Source organism: Andrographis paniculata, unplaced genomic scaffold, assembly GCF_009805555.1.
Source record: "Andrographis paniculata isolate CXL003 unplaced genomic scaffold, ASM980555v1 Contig65END, whole genome shotgun sequence".
NCBI classification, from domain to species: Eukaryota; Viridiplantae; Streptophyta; class Magnoliopsida; order Lamiales; family Acanthaceae; genus Andrographis; species Andrographis paniculata.
Genome location: NW_026137601.1, coordinates 40,143 through 56,877, shown reverse-complemented (window position 1 = coordinate 56,877; position 16,735 = coordinate 40,143). Strand labels below are relative to the sequence as shown.

The 16,735-nt window shown below is 33.5% G+C and overlaps 3 protein-coding genes across 7 annotated transcripts; 1 reads left to right on the top strand and 2 right to left on the bottom strand.

Moving 5' to 3' along the window:
* Window positions 1–22: 22 nt before the first annotated feature.
* LOC127262226 (NAC domain-containing protein 72-like) lies at window positions 23–1,555 on the bottom strand. Of its 2 annotated transcripts, XM_051290816.1 has the most exons (3): window positions 1,205–1,553; window positions 834–1,102; window positions 23–738 (listed from the first exon to the last, which is right to left on the bottom strand). In XM_051290816.1, the coding sequence occupies exons 1-3, from the start codon at window positions 1,377–1,379 to the stop codon at window positions 244–246; spliced, it is 939 nt and encodes a 312-aa protein (XP_051146773.1). In that variant the 5' UTR covers window positions 1,380–1,553; the 3' UTR covers window positions 23–243. The 2 variants fall into 2 exon arrangements, with proteins under 2 accessions (XP_051146773.1, XP_051146772.1); XM_051290815.1 differs by having other exon boundaries at window positions 834–1,555.
* Window positions 1,556–10,040: 8,485 nt separating this feature from the next.
* LOC127262390 (uncharacterized) lies at window positions 10,041–11,804 on the top strand. 2 transcript variants are annotated; one of them, XM_051291046.1, is made up of 3 exons: window positions 10,041–10,308; window positions 10,614–10,931; window positions 11,504–11,804. In XM_051291046.1, exons 1-2 carry the CDS (start codon window positions 10,101–10,103, stop codon window positions 10,925–10,927), a joined length of 522 nt encoding a protein of 173 aa, XP_051147003.1. In that variant the 5' UTR covers window positions 10,041–10,100; the 3' UTR covers window positions 10,928–10,931; window positions 11,504–11,804. The 2 variants fall into 2 exon arrangements, with proteins under 2 accessions (XP_051147003.1, XP_051147002.1); XM_051291045.1 differs by lacking the exon at window positions 11,504–11,804 and having other exon boundaries at window positions 10,042–10,308; window positions 10,614–11,087.
* LOC127262389 (ADP-ribosylation factor GTPase-activating protein AGD5-like) lies at window positions 11,271–16,020 on the bottom strand. Of its 3 annotated transcripts, none has more exons than XM_051291041.1 (12): window positions 15,847–16,020; window positions 15,165–15,223; window positions 14,882–14,972; window positions 14,416–14,470; window positions 14,240–14,330; window positions 13,911–14,142; window positions 13,340–13,529; window positions 13,089–13,217; window positions 12,805–12,989; window positions 12,285–12,533; window positions 12,166–12,209; window positions 11,271–11,644 (listed from the first exon to the last, which is right to left on the bottom strand). In XM_051291041.1, exons 1-12 carry the CDS (start codon window positions 15,895–15,897, stop codon window positions 11,500–11,502), a joined length of 1,521 nt encoding a protein of 506 aa, XP_051146998.1. In that variant the 5' UTR covers window positions 15,898–16,020; the 3' UTR covers window positions 11,271–11,499. The 3 variants fall into 3 exon arrangements, with proteins under 3 accessions (XP_051146998.1, XP_051147000.1, XP_051147001.1); XM_051291043.1 differs by having other exon boundaries at window positions 13,101–13,217; XM_051291044.1 differs by lacking the exon at window positions 12,166–12,209.
* Between the last annotated feature and the right edge of the window lie 715 nt (window positions 16,021–16,735).

Here is a 16,735-nt window from a genome sequence, read left to right as displayed (position 1 = left end):
CATTGTAACTTCAAATAAAATATCTAGTAAGAGTTACACCCTACTTTATTATTTATATAATAAAAATTCGCAATTGCTACATAAATTTGTTCACAAGTCGCACCTCTCTGCGGTGCTAATGTTGTAATGACAATCAAACTAATTTACTACAAAATGGTGCAACATGCATGGCCAATCTGAATCTATCCACCCCAAAAATGTGTTTTTAGCCCCAAAGAATCACCATATTTACAAATCGCCCCCTCAAATTGAACAATCCTTCAACTCATTCTCATTAGCACCAAACCCCAACCCGCCCGTTTGATCCGGGTACCTCACCCCAAACGGGTCACCTGCCCCGAACCCGAATCCAAACAGTCCCGGGTTGTTCCCTCCCGGGTTCCCAATCCTGCTCTGAACCTCGTCGGTTCGGGGAGGTGCAGGGGTATAACCGTCATTTCGTGAGCTTAAATAGGGGTGGGCGGGCTCGGAGACGATCGGGCTAAGGCCCGCAAGAGTGGCCCAATCAAAATCCCCTGAGCCCAATTGCTGAAGATTCAGCTTCTTGGGAGGACTGCCGTTATTCATCCTGGGCAGATCCATTTCGGGCAGCGAGTCCAATACGTCGTCGTATTGGGACGACGGCGACGACGGCGGCGAACCGTGGCTGTACTCCCCGGTTTGAGACCCTGACGGCCCGACCGGCTTCTGCCCGGTCGAGTTTTTCTTGTAGATTCGGCACAGCACCCAATCATCCAACTGCGATCATCAAGTCAATCAATCAAGAATCAGCAACAATCAAAACATTATTAAATAAATCAAATTAAATAATCAAGAATGAAATGAACATATACCCTGGTGCCCCCATACTTTCTTGGGGGATCGAAGAGCCTGTACTCGTGCATAATCCAATTGGTTTTGGTCCCTTTGGGGGCTTTGCCAATGTAGAAGACGAGGGCTTTCTTGATGCCCACTTTTCTACCATCGCTTGTAATAATCTTATCTGTCCCCGTGGCTTTCCAATACCCTGACCCCGCCACTCTATTCGGCCTCGACCCGTTTGGATACTTTCTGTCTCGTGGGCTGAAAAAGTACCATTCCTTTTCCCCAAATAACGCCTTCCCTACATATACATACATACATAGGATGTAAGAAGAAGAAGAGAGAAACATGAAGAAGAAGAAGAAGTGGTTGCAAATGTCTGTCTGTATGTATATGTATGTACCTGGAAGTTCCCAAGGATCGTACTTGTAGAGATCAATATCGCCGATTATCTGAAGAGGGAAATGGTGTCCGGCGACTTTCCGGCAGAGGTACTGCACCATTAGCTCCTCGTCCGTCGGGTAGAACCGGAAGCCCGGCGGCAGCCTCAGCTGTGAGCACGGGTCTCGGACACCCATGTTTTCCTTTTCCTTGTTTTTTTTAGAGAGAGAGAAGGGGGGGTGGTAATTTTGAGGGGTGATTCCAATCCTGAATCTCTGAAAACCAGAAAGATGGATTGATTGATTACTATTATTATAGGATAGTTTTGGGATTGGGGGTGGGGGTTCGAAAGAATTCTCCAGAACTGGGGAGAGATACCGTGGGGGTTATATATATATATATATGTATGTATGTATACGTATAGAGTGGTGTAAGGGGATAAGTACAGTGGTCGCTGTCGGTTTGTCAAAGCAATGGTGAATGGTGAGTGAGGCCCACACACAGCACATCGGCGCCGTTCATATGGCGCCACGCAGGCGCGTGTTCGGCCGCATCCGATTGCCTGCCCACCTTATCCCATGTGGTAATGCGCCAATTTACTCTCTATGTACGTACCCATTTATTTTTGTTATGTATATTATTAAAAAACAATTCATTCAAAATTTGTTAAATGTACATGTAACGAGAAAATGAGAGAGAAAATAAATAAAGAATACAGATATTTTATGTAGTTTGGTAACAATGTGTCAATCTACATCCATCCGCAATCGGAGATATTTTATTATACTGATTCAAAGAAAGTTACAGTCATATCATACGACTAGAAACCATAGATATTTATTTATAACTACCCTAAAATACCCTACATCCTAAGCTTATTTGTTATTAATTAGAATAAGTCCAAAAGGAACCCTACCAATTGAAATAATTCTTTCGATTTAGTTTCAAATCGGATAGAGCACTAAATCCGAATCACGTTTCAACGGTACAAAATAAGTGAACCTTACCTCTCCTCAAATGCAATAACCTGCAAATTACATTTGTAAGGTTAAAAAAAAATTAGTATGACAAGTAAAACTAAGGTCCATTTAAATTAGCTTTTCAAATGAGTTTTTGGTCTTTACATTTTTAGAAAAGGTATTTTAATTTTTTTTGTATTGATTTTTTTTTCAAAACTAAAAATATTTTTTGAAATAAACAAGAACATTTTAAAGTTAAAGTTATGGTTTAATGTTATCTCAATAATAATAATAATATTTTAAGAATCTAGTGGCATAAGAAAATTATTAATATTTTAATAATACAAATATAAATATATATATATATATATATATACACATATTCATTGAAGTCATCAAAATACAATGAATAATTCTATAATAAACATAAAAGTATTTATCGTTTTTGTAACGACTAATATGCGCTAAATTGAGATATATTATACTTCATTCGTCCCAAATACCGTGTCTGCTACACTGTAAACACAGTATTTTAGGAGAAGTGTAATTAATAGATAATTAAGAATGTATTAGTGAAAATAATTATCCTATAATATAAATAATTATAAATTAAGATTAAGATAACTAATTAGTTTAATTAAAATTAAAAAAAAATTAAAAAAATTTAAAATGAGATTAAAGTGTATAATTATTTTCCAAAAAAGGAAAGTGACGTGGTACGTGGGATGGACAGAAACAGCAATACGGACATGGTATCTAAGACGGAGGAAGTACAATTTTATGAATATATTTTCCAATAGAAAAGTGTTATTATTATTTTTATTATTTATTATTAGTTGTTGTTGATTTAGTATAATGCTTATGTAATACTTCTTCGGATCCAACATAATTGAACTATTTTATTAGTGATACAATATTTAAAGTATTGATGTTTAATTAATTAATTATAATGAATTATGATATTATTTTATTATTTTTATATAATTAATAATATTGATAATTCTAAAAATAAATTTAATATATATAATTAAAAAATTAAAATATGTATTTAAATATTTTTAAAATTATATCGTAATAAAATATATATACAATATGAATATTATTTTATAGAGAATAAAATTTTTAATAATACAAATAAATAAAAGTTACCGTTGACAAAAAATTGTGTGATTTTTAATAAATACAATTTGTACAAATTATATTTAATTTAAATTTAAAGCAGGTCCTATTCTCTAAATGGTCTTTGATTCTCCTTTAGGGTCGATTTGTTTTTCAACTTGGTTTTTTATGGCTTCTTTGGTCCGAAGAGATTTGGTCTTCGATTTAATTTTGCCGAACTTTGGAGAGTTTTGGTCTTCATGCAGTGATTTGATCATCAGCTTTGAATTTGATGTCTTTTTTAGACGATTCGAGGCTTTGATATTTGATTTGGCTTTGACGCCTTTTGGAGGGCTTTGGTCTCCGTCGATTTGACCATCAGCTTTGGATTTGATGTCTTCTTTGGACGATCCGAGGCCTTGATCTTTGCTTTGACTTTGCCGCCTTTTGAAAAGCTTCGGTCTCCGTGTGGACGGTTTGATTATTGACTTTGGATTTGATGTCTTCTCTGGACGATCCGCAGCTTTGATTTTTCTTTGTCTTTGCCGCTTTTGAAGGACTTTGATCTCCGTGTTGGGGATTTGATCGTCGGCTCTGGATTTGATGTCTTCTTTAGACGATCCGCAGCTTTGATATTTGAGGGGGTGGATTTGGTGCTCCATAACGCTTTTGGCAGCGTGTCTCTTTGACTTTTGGATCAAAGAGGACCGAGTTGTTGCTTTGGTGAAGAATGCGATGAACACCTCGAAGCTTTGGGATGAACTTTGAATGCTCTTCCTTGGCTTTGATGGACTCTTCATAGCTTTTGGAGCTTTGATCCTTGAAGATGTGGATTTAGTGCTCCATAACGCTTTTGGCGGCATGTCCCTTTGACTTTTCGAAGATGGCCTAGTTGATACTTTGTTGAAGAACGCGATGAACATCTTGAAGCTTTGAGAGGAACTTTGGAGACCTTCCCTTGGTTTTGACGAATTCCTCAACGGCTTTGAGAGCTTTAATCCTTCCTCTGGCTTAGACATACGACGAAGAACGTTAACTTCATCAATTCGTCAACCAATATTGGATCATTTGTCCAAATCAGTGACTTTCGACGAAGAACGCTTCGAAGAACATGAAGAACAATACAGAGAGAGTCTAGAGACTTACCCTTTGCTTGAATCATCCATGCAACTTCAATGTCAAATGAACTGGCCATGGCTCCTATTTATAGGGGATGGGTGGCTTCGGCTTCCTTTTTTAATGGCACCACGTGGCACATTTTGATTGGCCAATAGGAAGATTTTATAATCTTTCATTTTTCATTAGATGCTCTTTTCCATTTTTGACGGATTTGATTGTGTACCTTCCTTTTTCGCCAAGATCTTTATATCATTGCACTTTTTCAGAAGATATTAATTTATATACTTCATTTATTGACAATATTAATTTATTTTGCTACCAAATTTATTATGACTCTATTTATGCATGTAATATTTGTACAATATCTTTCATTTTAAGCAGATTTTTGTATTAATGGTTGATCTTTATTGTATAAAAAATAACATATGTGTATAATTAAATACCATATATTTATTTTATTGAAATTTTATTTTCTTCCAAAATGCATGATAATTAATTGATTTTAGACATATTTTTAGTGTCTATAGTTACGATTTTCTATCTATAATTAATAAAAATTAATTTTATAAAATATATGAAAAAATAAATTTAAATAATTTTTTTTGTTTTTTAGGAAAGAAATATAAATAAATGAATTTTTAGTGGTCTATAAATGATTTATAATGTTATATATTATGTAATTAATTAAATTGATTAATATTTTTAATATATTTTGATTATTAAATTTTATTTAAAGTAAAAAAAATATCAATTGTAATATGAAAAATAAATAAAATATATATATCAATTAAAATGAGTAGAATAGAATATTAAAATAACATAGAATTATTATTGTGATTATTATTTTAAATTTTTTTCAAAATTCGCATATAAACAAAGCCAAATAATTACAAGGTAGAATTACTATATATAGCGTGTATGACGACGTCGTTTCGTAAAATCTTTTGCAACCATCGAATCAAGCCCTAACACACACATACAATACAATGGATAATATTCCCCGATGGGGAGAGTGGTCAGAAAAGCACGTGACCCAATTCAACACGCGCAGAGGAGTGTGGAAGTCACGCACGCACGTGGCGCCGAGTTAGGCGGAATGGCGGCGAGAGCAAAACGAACTCACTAATTGTCGACACGTGTCCGGTTTTACTGATATTTATTTATTTAATTTTTTTTTTAAATATATTCCGTTGGGCTTTTTATTTGGTTGTTTCTTCCACTCTACAACCTCTGCAAAAGCTTTGAACCTATCTGATGAGGTGTCATCAGAATGGCGACTTTATCGTTGTATGGTCAAAAGCGTGTTTTGTGCGCTGTCGAGCTGCGAAACCGAAAGGCGTTACGATGTTGTCGTCTAGTGGACGTGGCTGCATGAGACCTCGTAAAATAAATACTATGTAATAATTATTACGACATTCGACATATGTCAAGTGCCTAATTTGACTTTTTTAGATTTTTTTTTAATAATCATTTTAATTATATTTTAAAATTTTAGATTTTTTTTTTTTTAAACAATAGAAAATCGAATAGAAAATAAATATTTGATATAAATTATAATATAAATATATGTTAAATGTAATATTTTGAATATGTATAAGAAAAAATGTGTCAAATTACAACATGAGATGTACAGTTGGAAGTTTCATGATGAATATTAAAATAGTAATTTGTACATCGATTTTCAATAAAAATGTTTCTTTATTTTATAAAAATTTGTTAAAAAATGGGTTTGATCAAATCTCCTTCTAATACCAAAAAATGAATCGAATCCCCAAAGCATGGTTAATTCACAGTAATAGCAACTCTATGTCAACGAAATAAATACTGAACTCGAAAGTAATAAATAAGACATGTATTTGATAATACAATTCGATTATAAATCAATTTACATCTGGCATCCCAATTCGGGAGTAGTTCCAACTATAATCAATCTTGATTACAGAACAAAAACAACCGCAGACTCCTTCAAAGTTTGATCATCTTTTTTTATTGAACTTTTATTGAACCTCATATATTTTTGTCCTCCGCAACTTATCCAACGAGTTTTTATGTTAAAGATATATTCAAAACATGAAAATAGAGATGGACAAGGTCGGGAGCATGAGTGTGTATTTTCTCTTTCTAAATTTTGTCTATAAAATGTGCTCACGATGGATATTCTCCAAAAGACCTCATTCTAGTGGAGTTCTTATAAAGTATGTAATTTTCTTCACAACTTTCGATGTGGGACTTGGGTTTGCACCCTCCCCTCAAACCAAGGACCAACCAATGGTCTTCCTTCACGAGGGCAAGCCAACAATCACAACCAATGCCCACTGCCACCCAGTCCACTTTACCATCTAACCGGGCTTTGATACCACTGTTGGGACTGACTCAACTTAACACTAGTATGATATTGTCCGCTTTGGGCTGAACCCGCATGAATTTGTTTTTGGATTTCCTCCAAAAAGCCTCATTCTAGTGGAGTTCACTTCAGACTAATAAGGTGCGTAATTTTCTTGGCAACTTCCGATGTGAGACTTAGGTTTGCACCCCAACACTATTAATGAAAATTGAACACAACGGCTACATGTGGGAGGAATTTGTCCATATGCCAAAACAAGTAACAAAGGGTATTTTTCATTTACAAAATCAAATCAAAATATTATTTAAATTAAAATTTAGATTAATAATCCAAACTTAAACCCAAATCCAATAAGCGAGACTATACCAAGTGATCCCCCTTTAAAAATATAGATAATAAAAATTTATAAAATATTTATATTAATATAAATTAATCTTATAAATAATAAAAATTTTGAAATATATTAACTTTTATGTATGGAGATAGAAATAAAATTGTTGGAATGTTTGTGAATGATATAATAATTGAAAAAAAAATGTATAAGTTGGAATGATATTTTGATGAAAGTATTAGTTGGAATGAGATTTTTTTAGACAAGTAAGATAATTAATTGTCTAGAATTGAATTTTATATAACGAAATGTTGATTGGACGAAAAATAAATGAATGAATATTGATGAATATATACGTAAGCCTGTGAGGTGTAAGCGTTACTAAAAGTCTACAAAATAATACAAAAAGAAAAATATCACTATTAAACTGATTTTTTATTTTTTTATTTTTTTATTACATGAAAATTTACTTACTGTTGTTACCTTTTGAGAATGCATAGAATAAAATAAACTTTAAAAAATAAAACTTTAATCTATTAATATGTATCTACAAAAAGATATTAAAAGAATTTGCAATTGATAAAATATACTTCCCTGTCATAAAAAAAATGTGTTTATTTGATCGGATACGAGTTTTAAGAAAAATAGGTAAAAAAATTTTTTAAAGTGAAAAAAATAAAAAAAAATAATATTTTTTACTTAAAAAAGAAAAACAAGAATAAACTTAGATGACAACAAAAAAAAAAGAAAAATAAGATTAAATTTGAATAATAAGGAGAATATTAATTAAGTATTCTAATAATCGATTAAAACTTTTGTAACTATCAAATATCTTTTTAGTTTGAAAAAAAAAAAGAAGAAGAAGAAGAAGAAGAAGCATTTGGTCATAAATTACTAAATTTAAATATTATTAACACACTGATGTACCCGACAAACAACAAGACTAAATATAATATTTGCTGTAAATTTATTAATAAAATTTTAGTACAAAATCAATATAATAACATTACCAAGGTATTAAGAATATATTTTTTATTTTTCCAAAAACCTAATAATCTTAGTCTATTATATTTAAAAATATTTAGACATGAATTAATTGAATATAAAGATATTGGGTACCCTATACTTATGATGGTAATGTGACATCCTAGAGATCTTTTAAATAAATATTAACTGCTATATTTTCAAATAATACTGAAATAATAGTAATTTATAATGCTAATTGAGAATCTCACTGGTTAAAATAAATTATTCACCATATTGTAAATAATTATGATTTGAGATATATGAATGATAATTCTGCTACAAACTTGTATAGTTTCATTGAAAGAATGATATATTACAGAAAATAAGACAAAATATATTTAACTGAGAATTTTCTTTTTCTTTACTCATAATTTTCAAAATAATAGTGAAATAGATGTTTGATCAAAGTTTATCGACTGCAACCGACTACGAGGTTTTAAGTAAAACCTATATTATGATGAACAATTTTAAATTCATGAATGACATTCTTTTTTCTTCATTAGAACTTTTGTTCCTTTAAACTTTTTTCTAATAAAATTTTGATAATATATATTTATTGCAGTTAATGACATCTACGGAAGAACATTATAACGCATTAATTATGTAGGTGTCATTATAATTGCATGGATGTAAGTATTGTGTTTTTATGTTATGAAATCATCATTGTTGATGACTAATTATTTAGTAAATTGACTATAATGAGAGATAACAAAATTCACTTTCAAAATTTTATTCGCAATTTCGCATGAATTCACACTCTAGGTCTTCTCTGTAACACTCGCACCACTGTGTTAACACACAAAAGTGTGCAAATAATCCGTGCGCATTTTCGAGTAGTGACTGTGAGTTCCCACATCATAAAAATAAATAAAAAAAATTCAAAATGACAACGGCAATATTAACAATTAATGTGTCACCGTAATCCCTTAAGCTTCACAAAGTCAGAAGCAAAGAAAAATACTGATTCTTTAAGCTTCACAAAAATATAAGCTAAAAACACTGCAATCACAAGAAAAAATACCAAACAAAAGAGGGAGAAGATAGTAAATAGGGATAGAATGGTTGTAAAGAAAGGATCCGAGCATCCAACCTAAAACCAATTGGTGATAGGTGGAGTGGCCATTTACCTTATATACTAGGGGAGATCCCACACATTTTCCAATGTGGGATATACTCGACACTCCCTCATCGAAATGATAATCTCGAAAATCCATACAGGATCCAAACCCAATACAGGCATCATGGCTCTGGAACCATTGTAAAGAAAGGATCCGGACATCCAACCTAAAACCAATGGATCCGGTATAGGGTTTAAGTTGGATGCCCGGATCCTTTCTTTACAATGGTTCGATAAAGAGACAACGTCGAGAGTAAATTAATGTGATGGTGCAACACACATCTTTTTATATATAGGCTTCGATAGAGATCAACGACTCAGATTAAAACTCTCGATCCAATGGCTGTTTTTCGATCTCGATGGTAATGGGCCGAACCAAAACGAGTGGACAACAAAAGTTAGGTTGGAAAAGAAAAAATAAAAATAAAAATAAAGAAATCTTGAATTGTAGGCCTCATTGATCACTTGGCCTAAAATTCACAACAAACACATTCCATATTTATAAATTATATATACATTAAATTTAACCAAATATTTCATGTTGCATTTAAAATTAAGCGATTAAAAAAAACTCACTTAAAAATGCACTCTAAATCAAAGTAATTCAAATAAAAAGTAAATTTAAAGTATTATTAAAAAAAATACATCACTTTAAATAAATAAATAAATAAATAATGAATATACATATTTTTTAAAAAAATTAAAAAATACACACACACACAAAGAAGTATGCCCGGAGAATTTGATGAAGGTGAGGGAGGCCCACATGATCCATTCTATATGAAAACTAACCGTTACTCACCTCACCCACCACCCATTTCTCAAACCTCATCCCTAATTCCCATTTTTATTTTTATTTTTTATTTTATTTATTATTATCTTCACTGGCAACTGTTTCTCACTCATACTTACAGCTTAATTCCCATGGCTGCTCTGCTCGAAACCCTAATTGTCCCACGCCCCTCTGCTTCCTTGTCTCCCGTCGCCGGATCCAGAGCTCTCGGATTCTCCGAGTTCCGGGGACTCAAAATCCAGCCTCCTCGTTCGCTCTCCAAACTAAGGTCGTCATCGAAGCTCACCCGCCCCAGGGGAACCAGAATCTTCTGCGAAGCGCAGGAAACCGCAACCGAAGGTTTGGATTATTTCTGCAATCGATTCATATTTGTCGAATGAAATTCAATTTTCATATACATGTTTGTTGTATTGGTTTTGATTAAATTAGAGCTAGTTTGAATCCGACGAATATGTTGTATTAGAAATCAATCAAGTATCGTCTCCATTTGAAATTACACCATTTTTGGATCAATTGTTTTTTTAGTTAACTGTAGAATTGTGGTAGAACTTACTTGGATATGCCTTTGTATGAAATGTGATTCTCTATCGTAGACGACCTCCATTAGAGCACATATTGATTAGCTGATTGACATTAATCTGCAGTGCCTGCTGTAACTGATTCAACATGGCAATCTTATGTGGTCGAATCTACTTTACCTGTTCTCGTCGAATTTTGGGCGCCGTGGTGTGGACCTTGCCGAATGATCGATCCTGTAATCGATAAGCTGTCTAAGACATATGCTGGGAAGCTCAAATGCTACAAGGTTAACACGGATACTTGTCCTACGATCGCGACGCAGTATGGGATTCGGAGTATTCCTACGGTTCTGATCTTTAACAATGGGGAGAAGAAAGAGGCGGTAATTGGGGCTGTTCCGGAGTCGACGTTGATTACTAGCATCGAAAAATTCTTATAGAATGGTAAGTCTCTGAACATATATATGTTCTCAGGGAGACGAACACTGTTAACATTTTCGAATAAGTTAAACCTCGAAAGCCCTTTCTGTATAGCTTAATGACTTGATGCTGCTGTGTTATATATTATTCCTTCATAGTATTTTCAAGGGTTCATTTTCATATTTGTGTATTTGGCTTTCATGATTCTTGTTTATGTTTGGATTCAATGTTCGCATTCCTTTATATATATATATATATATGACGTGGAATATATAGTCATTACTTTTTCGAATGCGTTCCGAGTAAAATTTCCGGTAGAATAAAACATTCTATTTTAAATACAAACAATGACCGGACAATATATTTCACCAAAATCCATAATTGACCCCGTGTTTGAAAATACTTAGGACTACAAACTTTGCTTTATACGATTTGTGGGTCCAAAAATTCTTTTGGGCCAGGTTTTAAACTATGACCTTACTGTTATAACCGGATCGTATATTTAAATTCATATATATATATATATCTATAAACTCAGATCAACATCTTCTACGATCGTCTACTCTTCTCTTAATAAAAATGGATTTCATTTTCAGTGTTTGGAGAATAAACCTTGTGTAAGTGAGGAGAAATCAAACTCCTTTCCCGACTGCGAGGAGGATCCCGGAGATGTTGGGGATGCTGTCCGTGTACTGGCTGTGGAGGGCGCACCGACATTAGGCTCCATGGGACCGGCACTGCAACACAACGAGGAAGGGTGGGTTAGCTAACATGTGTGTATCCTTTAAACCACATAATATTTGTGAAGTAGTAGTTGACAATATGAGCAACGAATTTCGGTTAATTTAGCATAGCATTGTGAATGTCGAATTGGAGGCAATAAAAAATGTTGTAGAATTTGTGGTTCTAGTAACAACTCGAATGAAAGAGGGAACTAAAAGAGGATGAAAAGAGAAGAAAACAACAATGACAAGCAGGCCCACCTTTTGACAATAAATGAAAGAGTGAAAGAGCTTCGTCAACCGAATTATGATGCATATTAACTTAATTATCACTTTAGTAACCAATAATATGCCGAAACTTCAAAATTATGCGAGCATGTTGGAGACTAATGTTCCACGATGTTATCCAATAAAACGGCTAAACTTCAAAATTGACACAAAAGATCTTAAACACAGATTCAGACCCGCAATGAACACTTTCATTCTAGTTGAGCTCATATTCGAGTTTAGTTAAACTAAGCTTGAAACGTCCATACCTAGACATAGGAAAAGAGCTTTCAACCGGAAGAATCTTCCCCATCTGTTTAAAAAATTAGAGAAAGAAAACTGTCGGTAAAACTTCTCTAAAACCTACAGTTACATGCATGTCTTTTACCTGCAGATATTTTTCCGAGTCAACATTTTGTTTTTCTGGCACCATCATTCCAGGCAGCTGATAGCCGACATTCGACCAACCTAGGTTAGATAAGTTTGTATTACCAATCCCTAATTCTATATTACCGGGAACTTGCGGTATTCCACCAGAAGCATTAGATGCGGCAGCCATTAGAAGTGACTGTTTTTGAGCTAGCATCGCAAGTTGTTGTTGCTGTTGCTGAGCTGCATACGGCGAGACAACATTGGACTGCAACAATTTGCAAACAATAAGAAGATTGATGGGCACTTTCTTGTTTGGTACTTAAATAGAAATGAACTATAAAATCTACATTCGTAACTCAAGTTTGTATAGAATTTGTACACTCTTCGTTGTGGATGCAATAAGTTGTGCAGCTATTGCCACTTGATAGCACCATATTAAGTATATTTGTCCATTAAAAATAATTATCATTTAGCGCCAGTTTATAGAGTCGTTTGATGGAAAAGGGGGTCATGAAATGCATGAATAAGCAGGTTACCTTTTCAAAAAGCGACATAATATCATCTTTGACATCTTTTTTCGGTTTCTCTGTAGTTGAAATAGGTACACTTGATGCTGAATCCTTAAATAGATCTTTGACTCCTGAAGCAGAGTGAGCCTCATTCTCATAAAGTTTTGTTGGGATCGTAGTTAGATTCTTTTCTGTGGATGAGGAAGCATTGGCTGTTGCAAGATGTCGAATATTAGTTTCAGAAGAAGCATTCACATACTTCATAATATATAGGTACACATAGATACAAACACTCAAATCAAAGCACTTACACAACGCCGTACTTGATGTTGTATCCTTAAATAGGTCTTCGATTCCAGATGAAGAGTGGGACTTGTTATCATCAAATTTTTCTGGTATAGCAGGTTGATTTGTCTCCCTGGATGATGTTGTATCAGCAGCTGCAAGTTGTCAAATATTATTACCCGAAATATGCATGCATACCGACCACATAATATAAACCCAAATCACTTAAAAAACCTAACCCACAGAAGAATGATATTTGTCCAATTTAGAGACATACCCTTAAATACTGCCCATGAGTCGTCATCCCCAGATGCTCCTCCATTGGTATTTTCACCAGGACCATCCACTGAAAGCATGTCGAAAAGATCAGTAGCAAAAGTAACTTCAGGGGAAGGGCCAGTACCAGGAGTCTGCTTTGATGTTTCAACAGGCGCAGCTAGCTCTGATTTAAGTGGAGCTGGAGAAACCTGCATTTTTTACCAAAATGTATCCATAATTCAAACTTTACCAGATCAAAATATAACATGGATAAACAAAAACAAAACAGGTTTTATCGAAGAACTACTATGCAAATCACACAATGTGACACAGCACATGGAACTGAAAATAGCTATTGTTTTGAAAAATAATAAATTAGACAAGAAAAGCTTGTTATCAATCTGCACCTACAACCTTTATATGCATTAAAAGGCACATCTATTGCTTTAAATCTCCAAGCCCAATACTGCATTCTTAACGTTTTCTGTTAAAAAACTCGCAACAACATTGCAAAAAACTAAATGTTCGAATATTAGTCGTCAGTATCAATAATATCCTTTCATTGAAAGCACTTAAGCAACACAACATACATGTTCTGGTCCTTTAGGAGGCATGGGTAGAGTAATCTTGAAAGGTCCGCTATCTCTTTTACTAGTCGATGGAATTGTTTTCTTTCCATCGGAAGAGTTCCCAGAACTGCTAACAATCCTATGTGCAGTTCTATCATTTGGACTTTGCAACTGGAACGAAGCTTTTTCTTCTAATTTCCTGGGAGGTGACTCTGGTTTCCTATCCTTGGCAGCCCATCTCTTCTCTTCGTACCTTGGTTGTATATAGGGAAGAAAAGTCACAAGCTACAATTCAAAATCGGGCACATGAAATGGTACTGATAGAAGTCTTGTGGAGAAGAAACCCGTACTTTGCATGAATAAAATTCTCAATCCCCACTCTATCGTAATTTCGAGGAAGCTCTGCCTCCCAATAATCATTTGCCTTCTTGTTTCCCATGGCTTTTTTTTGACAAAATAGATAAACTTTAAAGAGGATTTTAGAAAATATATGAAATAAGTGCAAGCATATGTGAGATATTCTTACACTGAATGAATGCAACCTGCGCGGGAAGCCATGTGTCGAGTGCAGTAGAACGCACCTGCACAAACACAAATAGTAGATCATGTGCTAAACAACAGCTATCAGCCAATTATTGCAAATATAAAATTAAATCTATACACTCGGGGAATGAATGAATGCCAATCATTACTTAAATTGAGAGAAGATTCAGAAACAAACAACCAGCCAAGCAATATATGATATCCCAACCATATCTGTTATGTCTGCCATTGTAAGAAAAGAAAGCATGGTATGGAGAACAAACTGAAGTCATTTATCAATATTACGGACACATATGACCAAAACACAGCGTTTAGGAAGCTGGAGATCAAAAGTAAACCATTACATGCATTTGTAAGACTGTTTCTCTGCTACAGATCAAATCCTTGTCCCAAGTTAGGAACATACTGCAGAAGAGAGTTTTTACCCAGAACCAATTTAAACAGGTTACCTTCGATATGTGCACTCCAAGACTTCTGTGGATCGCAGAGCATTGCATGCATATAAATATCCCTAAATTCACACTCGCCCATCGAGGACCTCTGATTGTAGAGAAAATACACACAAACAAGGTTAAAACAAAACAACAAGAGAATGCTACATTCGAATTAATTTAATGAAAAGATGAGAAATATGTTTCTCACAAAATGAAGAAGATGCACAATAACAGTCATCTGGTTTTGCATTAATTTGATTGTTAATGCAACCAAAGGAAAAATAATCATAACACTTGCCTGCTCTTGCAATCAGCACATTCTCTATTTTCTGGCAATTTAAGAAGTCCTTCCAAGATCTGAAAAATTAATTATTATTATGATTGTAATCATCATCATCATCATCATACCCACAGTCCACATAGATCAAATTCTGTTTCTTCAAATTCAGCATTGAAACCTTAAAATGCACTCAACCACAATATAACACAAAATTGCTCCGCAACCGCAAGACACCTTATTGAAACCATAAACTAAGAATATCCAAGTAAACACATTTCAACACTAATCTATAACCTGAATTTAATACTCAAGTTGAGCAAACAAAAATTTTAGATTCCGATTAAAATTGGGTCGAGAAGACGTGAATCTCTCCTCGGGTTAGATTAGAATGATCGATCATATTAATTTCCCCAGGCTGAAGAAAACTTCATTCGCCTAATCGAATCTGAATAATTAGCAAACAAACACAATCCAAAACCTAGGTACACTACATGTAAGTAACATGCCCCACCTCGATCGCATAGTACCATCAATCACTAGCTACAAACAACGATCAATCCAATTATCATCAGATTATGTATTACAAAACAATAATTTTATTTTTTTAAAAAAACAAAATGAAAAGATCACGAGAAAGCAAACGATCAGTGATGGAGAGCAAGGTGCCAGACGAGAAGATGGAAATAAACAATAATCTTACCTTACGGTGCTTGGCGTTAAGCTCTTTGGAAATGTTGGCCTTCTCATTCATGTCGATCGTTAAAGGAAATTGCGGAGTTCGATCTTTCTTTCACTTGCAGCAGTTCGTCGGATCAGACGACAAACACTGATGAAGAAATTTGAGAGGAAGAGGAATGGCCGTCGCGGTTCGGCGGTTCCTGTCTTTTTTTGGTGCGTTTGCCAAGTTTCCTTTATATATATTTTGAAAAAATAAAAAAATAAAAATTTATTCCTTAAATACTACAAGTAACAAAATAAACAATAGACTGAGGTCCAGGCCCAGGCCCAGGCCCAATATTTTTGCACATACCTCCCAATGAACACTTTGGAAATTATAGCCCACTAACAGCAACTTTAATTTGGCATAACACCTACTAACTTCAATTCAATCCCATAAAAAACATCCAAGTGAAGTCCGTAAAAGATAATATGGTCATTGTCAATTTATAAATTTAAAATTATTTATTTGTTCGAAAAATAGCAGCCGTAAATTTTTATATCATAAAAAAATCAAAAATCTCAATTATTTTTTTCGATTTGATATTTGAATATTAATTATTATATTAAAATATACTATAAATTAAAAAAAATTATAAAAATATTTTAATTAGTATCTTATAATAATAATAATAGAAGAATATTTTGTAAACAAAATAAAAAATTATTTTTATCTTTATAGTGTTAAATATAATAATGTAAAAAGTAAATGTAAACCATAGAAATGGACGTTTCTATTAAAAAATATTAATATAAGATATTTCTAACTATATAAAATAATATATATTTTTTAATTAATTCCGTAGAGATTTAAATACATAAGCTTTAGATGACATATATTCTATATTTTAATTTAAAATAAATGACCTGTT

What these genes read in the sequence shown, in the direction of transcription:
- LOC127262226 (XM_051290815.1), bottom strand. Translation starts at nt 1,379, where the DNA reads ATGGGTGTCCGAGACCCGTGCTCACAGCTGAGGCTGCCGCCGGGCTTC. An exon ending in GAAAGTATGGGGGCACCAGG is followed by an intron (nt 739 to 833) that starts GTATATGTTCAT and finishes TGATGATCGCAG; the next exon opens with TTGGATGATTGGGTGCTGTG.
- LOC127262390 (XM_051291046.1), top strand. Translation starts at nt 10,101, where the DNA reads ATGGCTGCTCTGCTCGAAACCCTAATTGTCCCACGCCCCTCTGCTTCC. An exon ending in GCAGGAAACCGCAACCGAAG is followed by an intron (nt 10,309 to 10,613) that starts GTTTGGATTATT and finishes ATTAATCTGCAG; the next exon opens with TGCCTGCTGTAACTGATTCA.
- LOC127262389 (XM_051291041.1), bottom strand. Translation starts at nt 15,897, where the DNA reads ATGAATGAGAAGGCCAACATTTCCAAAGAGCTTAACGCCAAGCACCGT. An exon ending in TTAACGCCAAGCACCGTAAG is followed by an intron (nt 15,224 to 15,846) that starts GTAAGATTATTG and finishes TTAATTTTTCAG; the next exon opens with ATCTTGGAAGGACTTCTTAA. An exon ending in TGTGCTGATTGCAAGAGCAG is followed by an intron (nt 14,973 to 15,164) that starts GCAAGTGTTATG and finishes CTCTACAATCAG; the next exon opens with AGGTCCTCGATGGGCGAGTG.